Source organism: Montipora foliosa, chromosome 13 (assembly GCF_036669935.1).
Source record: "Montipora foliosa isolate CH-2021 chromosome 13, ASM3666993v2, whole genome shotgun sequence".
Lineage (NCBI taxonomy): Eukaryota > Metazoa > Cnidaria > Anthozoa > Scleractinia > Acroporidae > Montipora > Montipora foliosa.
The window spans coordinates 35,779,023-35,788,420 of record NC_090881.1 but is presented as its reverse complement, the minus strand read 5'-3'; the positions used below and the strand labels follow the sequence as shown (position 1 = coordinate 35,788,420).

General features: G+C 41.9%; 1 protein-coding gene across 4 annotated transcripts in view; it reads left to right on the top strand.

The window, feature by feature from the left end:
* The window catches only part of LOC137983292 (fibroblast growth factor receptor 2-like), a 97,582-nt gene extending 88,536 nt beyond the window's left edge, over positions 1 to 9,046 (top strand). For all 4 annotated transcript variants that reach the window (XM_068830495.1, XM_068830496.1, XM_068830497.1 and 1 more), the window contains exons 13-19: positions 220 to 401; positions 852 to 974; positions 2,045 to 2,115; positions 2,783 to 2,823; positions 5,337 to 5,433; positions 7,474 to 7,573; positions 8,150 to 9,046. In XM_068830495.1, the coding sequence (XP_068686596.1) occupies positions 220 to 401; positions 852 to 974; positions 2,045 to 2,115; positions 2,783 to 2,823; positions 5,337 to 5,433; positions 7,474 to 7,573; positions 8,150 to 8,209 (674 nt within the window). In that variant the 3' untranslated portion in view covers positions 8,210 to 9,046. The remainder of the gene's footprint in view (positions 1 to 219; positions 402 to 851; positions 975 to 2,044; positions 2,116 to 2,782; positions 2,824 to 5,336; positions 5,434 to 7,473; positions 7,574 to 8,149) is intronic.
* Positions 9,047 to 9,398: the final 352 nt, after the last annotated feature.

The following is a 9,398-nucleotide window of genomic DNA, read 5'->3' as shown; positions in this document are numbered from 1 at the left end:
TCCGTGCTTCTCTTTCCTTTTGCTGTATTTCTTTTGTGTTGTTCAGCGGTTTTAAGTGGTCTTGCAATGTTTCATACTTCTTTTTGGTCATTTTGGATGTCTCGAAATTACATCCGTGATTTTGCGTGACATAGCCCATTAAACCATTATTTTTCGGACAATCTCTCAGCCGCGGACATTATCAGCCACCAGAATACATTGTCATTTTTCTTTCAACAGGTGAGCCCTTTATCATTGTTGAGTACTGCTCATTGGGAAACTTGAGGGATTTTCTTCGTTCTAGTCACGGCAGTGTTATATACGCCAACTTGGCGGCAAACAGTTTGACTCTAACGTGTCTTGATCTTTTGTCGTTCGCGTGGCAGTGCGCGCGTGGAATGAGCTACCTCGCGAGCCAAAAGGTAAGTTGTTACACCAATTAACTAATACCTTTTAACAGGGCTGGGAACTGGTAAAATTGGTAATTGGTAAAACTACACACGTCGATAAGAGTACAGACAACGCTGAACCACTTTCGATTTGTTTTTTACCACAATATTCAACGCCAAAGAAAGTTTTTATTGCAGAGCGCGACCAAAATCATGACACAAAGAAAGAGCAAGCGTTGTCTATAACTTTCTCGCAATATGATTGGTTTATTTCCCAAAATGGGCGTTCCTGATTGGCTATTACATTGCGTGACAAATTGACGCGGTCAAATGAAGCTATGATCCTCTCAGTTATGAACGCGAGCACGACGCGAGAATGACGCGTACAGCGCTGTCTAGACAACGGAAAATTAGCCAATCAGATTGCGAGATTACAAGCAGTTGTGGTAAAACAATGAATCACTTGTCTACTTTTCCTTTAAGGTTGTTCACAGAGATTTGGCTGCTAGAAACATATTGGTAGACAAAGGTCACGTGTGCAAGATCGCAGACTTTGGTTTGGCCCGGGATATTTATGAAAAGAAGCAGTATTTAAAGTTGGGAGAGGTAAAAATTGGATTGCAAATTGGATTGCCATCATAGTCCTAGGCAGTTTACCTAATGACGTACGGTATACCTCTAGTTAGTTGCGGTAGACTAAAAGTACGGTATACCACTAATAGGCCTTATTCACGATAGCCGCCATGTTGGTTTTCAAATTGTCATGCAAATTAGCCATGTGTTATGCTGGGGGGCAAACACTGGAAAAAAGGCAAATTGCGGAAAATCGGCTCGTCGAAATATTGAAATTACATTGCTAAAAGTACATTTCAGAATTAAGAATTAAGTACCTTTTAAAATAATTTTATATCTTTTGATTGCCTTTGACATTTTGACTTTCTACTTCGTTATCTGCTCATTTTTCACTAAAAAAACATCGAAGAAACTTGGGTAATCATTCTATTTTACTACTTAGGTGAGAAACATTCAATGAACGTGAAACGAATCATCTGTGTGGCTAAGATGTTCGTTACAACCTCTCGAACTTGTGTTGTTTGCTCCCTCAGAAGTGTTTAGCTAATATGCATGATAATAGCAGATCCAACATGGCGGCTATCGTGAATAAGGTCTATAAGCCACTTCCCATAGGGATCAGAGCCAATGAAACACAATCGACGAAACAACAGAACACAGCAACAACAACTGTTAAGAATCCCAACTGGTCGGATGCAAACCAGTGTGGCCGAGAAGGTGAACCGGGGACTACCTGGAACAAATTCAACCAGTCGTCAGAACGAGTCTTGAACCCGGGAACTGCCGATCTCAAGGCAAGCGTCCTAACCTCTGGGCCACACTCCCTCTCGACATTGATTTGGTCGTTACAGAAGAAGTGAATATTCGAAAGGAAGACTTCATGCTATCGCTTGATCATATAATGCTGTAAGCGTTTGTTTGTTTGGTCAACGATTCAAATGAAATACTTAGGAAGAGGTCTTTGGTTACCAAATGCATGGGTTTTTTTCTTTGTGTTGTTCAGAATTTGCTCTAGGGAGAATGCGTAAGCTCTTCCAATACTGGTTAGTATATTGCGCTGGACTTAACACTTCAGCTGTTTCACGCCTTCGATGTCTTTACAGGCAGATTTACCTCTCCGTTGGATGGCGATCGAATCGATATTTCAAGGCATTACTACAACGTTAAGTGACGTGTAAGTATTTTTGAAATTGTTGGGGGAAGTCGTGTCAACTCTAGTGCACTTCGTGATTTATAGGCACGGGTTATGTTTTGAAAGTTCCCAAAATTACGGCGAGTGTAATTTGAGAACAGGGGCGCAACTAGGGGGAGGGTGCAGGGGGTGGGCACTCCCCTCCCCCCTGAGAAGACCTGCGACCAGTCAGCTGCGCCATTCCTTAGTGGTGCACCCCCTCCCCTCCCCTCCCCTAAGAAAAATCGTGGATCCGCGCTGGAAAACTTTCAAAACATCACGAGTGACGATAAATCATGAAATTCGAGCAAGTTCGTACAATTTTTCTCAGGACATACTCAACAAAATCACTCCATCGCCTTGCTTCATTAGCAACTTCTGTATTGCACTACATAATCACTTTTGCACACTATATCCTATTTATGCATTCGTCATTGACCGATCAGAAACGCAAGATTTTGTTGGTGAATTTACAATTGTAAGAATAGTTTGTAGAATGGAATACGGGCTCGAGTTGCTATGGAAACACGGGAATAGAACGGCTCGTGCAATTTTGAGAACTTTCACAACATTACTCGGGCCGATAAATCACAAAATGTCCTCGCGTTCATATGATTTCCAATAGTTAACGTTCATTACAGACACCAATGTTTCATCCTTTTTCTTTCAGATGGTCATTTGGTATTCTGCTGTGGGAGATTGTCACATTAGGTGTGTAAATAGTGTGATCATTTACATCAATTTGAAATTTGATTCCACTGCTTGGGTGCTGAGTTTTGAGGAAGAAGTAAACTTCGCGCACCGGTGGCTCAGTTGGTTGAGCACCAGGCTGTCACGCGGGAGGTCGTGAGTTCAACTCCGGCCGGACCAACACTCAGGGTCTTTAAATAACTGAGGAGAAAGTGCTGCCTTTGTAACTACATCTGCAAATGGTTAGACTCTCTAGTCTTTTCGGATAAGGACGATAAGCCGGAGGTCCCGTCTCACAACCCTTGTTCATTAACTCTGTGGGACGTTAAAGATCCCACACACTATTCGAAAAGAGTAGGGGACAGTGTTCCCGGTGTTGTGGTCTGACCTTTCCAGCATGTGGTCGGCTTGGCAGGATTAGCTTGAAGGGCTTCTGTGTGAATGAGACCACAATTGTGTATAACAGCCAGAAGTCAGGCTACTTAGCCAAGTGCTGGAGCCTCACTCAAGACTCAAGACTCAAGACTCTATTTCATATCTGCAATTCAACTGTAAACCTACAAAACCTCCTAGATTTTTTGAGAAAAAGCAGTTAATAGACCGTATTCATAAAAGGCAGCCAAGAAATTGTTCTTTTGTCTTTGTGCTAATGGATCAACATTCATTGCCATTCGATGGATTCTCCTTGCATATTCCAATATCCACTAGACTAACGAGACAAGCTCCTGGAAAATCGAATGTTTTAGAGTATTGACATAGTAGTACCCAGCAAAGCAAGTAAAAGCTAACCGTCTTCAAAGTGGTTTTTTAGACCTAAATACTGTAGATCAGCGCGGCTTTGCTTAGAAACGCTATTTCTTGTTGAACTAAAGCTCTAATTCTGCCTGCTTTCATTCTTTTTACAGCGATAACCTTCTCATATTAAGATGGGATATTGCGTCGTGTAATTGTAAGGAAATGTCCAATGTCAGTTTGACGGATGGCCATAAGTGTTGACAGGTGCTAATCATCCTCACCAGCCTCACTTTGGAGCAAAAATTCTTTCGAATTCTGTTCGTGCTAACGAGGCTGGTGAGGATGATTAGCGCAAAGACAAAAGAATAATTACTACGGCAACGACAACGATAACGCCACAAACTAGTTTATGATTGGTTAAAAGAGGGAAAATAATCGTGCTGCACGAGCTTGCTGCACGTGCGGCACGCATTTTAGGGCCCGGGAAAATATCTTCAACATTTGCTTCAACATCCTTTCGACTTTGTTGAACGATGTTGATTTCTGGGGTGGGCAAACGGTACTCTTCAAAATGCATGCCCCATGATATGTTTGCTGACTGTGACTTGAGCCCACTGTGTCCCGCGCATTCCTTTACAGTAATTCCGCTGTTGTTAAGTGAGCCCACACAACATGAAGTATAACGTAAGGATTCGGTCGCTAAGTAACCGCCGTGCATGCTCAACATAGTAGGGAGCTTTAGCAACGACGACGGTAACGGTAACGAGAACCTCATGTAAAAACATAAATTCACGTTATCGCGATCACTTCGCGACTATCCCAAGCCTTTAAAGATGACAAAGGTGTGGCAGTCCCTCAGGAATGAAACCGTTACGAGTGGCGCTAAATTTAGGGGAGAAAAATGAAAAATTTTCTCCAAGTGCTGACGTTCTCCATAACACCTCAAACTTGGTAATTTCACGTTGTTGTTTTGCTGACGACGGCAAAGAAACGGACAAAAGTGAAAAACGCACGTGCAGGACGTACAAAGCTATTGTCTTTGCCCACTGAATATGCAGATTTGTAACGTTTTCGTTGCCGTCGCCTTTGTCGTTGCTTAAGCTCCCTAGTGAATTTCGACCCACGGCAGCGGTCTCTTCTCCCGTACTCGTCAACCCAGCGAACGCAAAAGAAAAGACACCTCTGCTAGCAGGGAAACGATTTCAACACGCTATTCAACATTTGATTCAAACAAAGCTCACTGGAGGCTTTGTATTCAGTCCCAGGCTGCAGCCGCGGTTGTTACTGTGGATACGGACCAATCTCGACCCCAGAGCTCTTCCCGGCCTTGACTGAGGGAGAGAAGAGCTCTGGGGAACCCTGAAACAAATTGTGTTCTCATTGGGTTTCGTGAAGAACAATCAAAAGCGTCTCTAATTGGTGCATTCATGTTAGCACGAGAAGTGAGAAGGCGCAGTAAGGTTCAAATAGCCAATTTTTGCCTATAAGAGCCCCACGGCGCATGTTCTCCTAAATAGAATTAAAGGTGTTAGCCGCCGTACATTGCGGGTAGGGGATTGAATAGGACAGAGCAAAGTTCTATTTTGAGGTGCTTTTTTCGTCCCAGCTGTGATAGGTGCCCCAGCTTTGCCTGCCATGCATGGCACCGGTCAAAGAAGAGAAAGGAACTTCAGTAGATGACTCTGAAAGATTGCGGATAATTTCAGTACATAAACAGTGTTTCTAGGCGATAAAGGTTTCAAAGAGAGTTTTGATGCCTGCATGGTGAATTTCTGAGGACGGAGTTTGTTTTATTTCAGGCGCTAATCCTTACCCAGCCATGAAAAGGGATGACTTGATCGAACAGCTTCGTGTTGGTTACAGAATGCCTAAACCGCCGTTCTGCTCTGATGAACTGTGAGTATTTCATTCCCGCCACAGAAGTATTTCTAAGTTGTAACGCAATTCCCAAACAGTATGATTTGCGGATCATCATTATTTTTTATCCCACACATCTTGACGCTTCAGGATGTGGTTAGTTTTCAATAAGTTTATTTGACATCCGGCAAAGATGTAGTAGGGGAGATATGAAGCAAAACAACAGGCTTCAGTTTGTTTGTTTGTTTGTTTGTTTGTTTGTATGTTATTTATTTGTTTGAGCAGGTTGAAGTTTTGGCAGCTATTCAGCTGATGTGGACCTGCTATACCCACCCACCCATATACTCACAAAGGACAGCCACAACAACGGAAACTTCATCCCCTACTCTTCTCGACTAGTGTGTGGGTTCTTTAACGTCCCGCAGGGAACTAATGAACATGGAAGTTATTTGTGAGACGGGACCTCCGGCTTATCGTCCTTATCCGAGAAGAGTTCAAAGTCTAACCATTTGCGGATGTAATTACAAAGGCAGCACTTTCTCCTCAGTTGTTTAAAGACCCTGAGTGTTGGTCCGGCCGGAGTCGAACTCACGACCTTCCGCATGGCAGCCCGATGCTCAACCAACTGAGCCATTGGCGCGCGGTGTTCAACTGATGGATAACGCTATCCAGCGGATAAACACCAGCAAAACCAATTGAGTTATCAAGTGGATAGTGATTCAGCCGGAGGATAGCGCTATCCACCCTTCGAATAACTGGAGCCAGAGGGATCTTACTCAGCACCCGAAAAGATTGATAACTCAGTTGGTAGAGCAGTAAACGCCCAATCGCGCGGTCCTGGGTTCCAGCCTCGTTCAAGCCCCGTTTTTTTCCAGCTTTCTTCGGAACTGGATAAGTTGTTCATTCACTGAGATGACCTCTCTAAACATCAATCGTGAAAAACGACGATCTTGACGATGATGGTGACGAAGACGAGGAAGATCGCGGACAGCTCTACTTACAGACGCTTTTTCCATTTCCCGATGGCGTCCACTTACGAGAGAGTTGACTGTAGCTGGACTAAGGAGAAAATGACGTCAAAGCTGGACTCACTAGTGTGTACACCGCTGAATTAATATGCCGCATGGAAGTTTCGGGCTTTCAGACTTTAAAACTCGTGTTTTGCATATATAATACCCTGCATTTACACGCTGAAACTTTAGGAAGTGTGGTCATTGTTATTTAAGGTTTTTCGAAATTTTAAGCTAGTGAGCAAATCGTCACTTTTCCCTAGATCCAACCCTCTGAGGTCCAATCGGTCAGTTTTGAACGTGAGTAATCGCGGACCGTGAAATCCAAAAATTGCACTTAAAGTAACAGCCTGTGGATAAAAGTCAAAGCTCAAAATTTTGCCAGTCAGGTGTTCAGCAAACACTCTTTCAAACTCTGAAGTAAAAAAAAAGGAAGTTATTTTTTTTCATCATATTAGCACTTTAAAACGGAGAACCAGAAGGAATCGAAAGAGATAGATTTGATGAGAAAATAAACGTTAAAAACGGAGAAAAAACATGATTTATTTTTAGCCCTAAGAATAAACAAACAGTACTGTACTTCATCGAGGAGAACAATCGAACACTTTGCAACGCATTGTTATCTCTGGTATATTTAACAATTATTCTACGAGGGTGCGCTGGATTTGAAGTGATAGATAACCAACGAGGCGCGTAGCGCCGAGTTGGCTATAATCATTTTATATACAGCAAACCCGAGTAGAATAATTGTTTTATTAAAAACCCCAGGATCAACAACTCTTCCACTGAAGTATCGATTTTTGCCTGGGACAATTTCGGTCCAAAACGGCTTTAGTCGGCCATTTTTCTCAGAACTGCAAAAATGTTTTCATCTCGCTTTATTGCTGACGCGTTCCTTGCCCATATTAGGTGTATGAACTGATAGCCTGTGTACGGCGAGCCAATGAAAATGCTGGAAATCTGATATCCGTAGTTCAGTTTTGAATAAAAATATAAAATCTTTCGGGTAGCACAGTTTAGGCTTACATAGCGTCTAGTTAATTTGACAAACCCGTCTCCACTCTTGCAGATATGCTATTATGTGGCAGTGCTGGCAAACGGACCCAGAATCAAGACCAACGTTTTTGGAGATAGGAAAAACACTGCATCGACTCAAGACCGCCCAGACGGTAAGAACAATAACTGTCGGATGAAATTCCCAACTATGAATAAATTTTCAGCCTTAGATATTGCATTTCTAGTGTTCTCATTAGGGAGACACTACTGTCTTGGCATTCGAAATGTTCTCTTCCGGTTTCCGTCCGCGTCTCAAAACATCGCGTGCTTAATATTAAGTTCAGTCTCATCTCGCTTATCAACTGATGTTCCGTATGATTACAGCAAATAAATTTGGTCGCGGAAAGTGAATTCAGAAAAACTCTCTCAGCAATGTTCAAAGCAACATCAGTTTATATTTTAGTCCACGAAAATTTGTTTTCTATGCTGAACGTGAAAGTTTGGGTCGGTAATTCCATGATTGATCTTAACGATTCACAAGGAGTGGTGTTTTTTTTTACAAAAAAAGTTTAAAGTGGCACGAAAGAGGTATTATTTCTGCCTCGATTCTAAACGCGTCACACTATGAGTGACCTAATATGGTCACGGTGACCTTGTAAGGTCATAGTGACCTTACATAGTCGCTACAGAGTTATGAGCTGACGACCCTGGTGTTAATATTGATTAAGTGAATTATGTTGCATTTTCAGCTGCCCATTGATCTTGGAAATTACGATCGAAGCTACATCAACGCCACCGAAGATGACTAGTGAGACGAAAATGAAACTGTAAAGTGAACCAGGAGCTGAATTAAAACCGTTTTGGAACACAAAGATGGCTTGCAGAGTTTCATGCATTGTGCCTATAAAGTGTGCAATGTTGCTTAAAAGAATATAAATGATCTTGCGACAGGCATTTCAGTACATATTTTTGCGGTACTCAGCATGAAAACGACGTGAAATCACCGAATTTGTAGGTTTGAGGGCATACAAATGCGTTCCTTTCATTCGCTGTTTTTACTCTAAAACAGCTCGTATTAATATATTTTTAGTAATTTTTCGTCCACATTGTACGACGTGAACGTGATAGAATAATCGCAACAGACTTAAAATAATGCAAATTTATATTTAGGGATGAAGTTTTCGTCAACTTCGCCATCTTAGATCTTTAAGTCCCTATTGAGGTGTCAACTATTTTTGAAGCTACATTGATTTTAATAGCCTTCTCTATTCGTTTACAGTTTTTCATGATCCAACATTTTGTCCTTCCTGTTGGAAGGACAAACAGATTTGATGGTTTTCTATGCCAAACAGTTTTATTCAACACAATGATAGGCGGCCAACTCACTTTTTTGTGAACTCTTTACATGAATCATGAATCGTTAACATTTACTACGAAAACCAGTTTTGAAAGGAACATTTTATGTGTGAGTAAGACAATGTGATGAAAGACTTTTAAAGGACACCCTTTTAGAATTTGGTGTAGATTTTATTTTTGAATAAATTTGTAAATATGGATTTTTTTATCGAACATGCTCAGGCTAGAACCAGATCGTGTAACTCAAGATGTTGTCGTTACAACGAATAAAACACTCAACTTGTGCCAGGTTGGTGACCTTTGTCATAATTGGGAGAGGGGATTGGTTGTGAACGCCGGCAAACTTCAAAAGAACAAACTTAGCAAATGTTTCGATGTTGAGTAGCCCATCATGTGAATCTTACTGTGCACAGCTTCACAAAAAAATGGCGGACGATGCGATGATTGGGCAAAAAAGCTTATTCCAAACAAAAATGAATGTCTGGGGGTTTCACTTTGTTATTCGAAATTCTGTACTCGCAGAACCTTGGATCTTACATCTGCGAGCAAAAGAGAAGAGCTCTGGAATCGAGATTGAAAAACCCAGAGTCTTTGTTCCCTTTGACCAGCGGTCGTGAAACGTCCCATTCAAGCGTGCGCAAA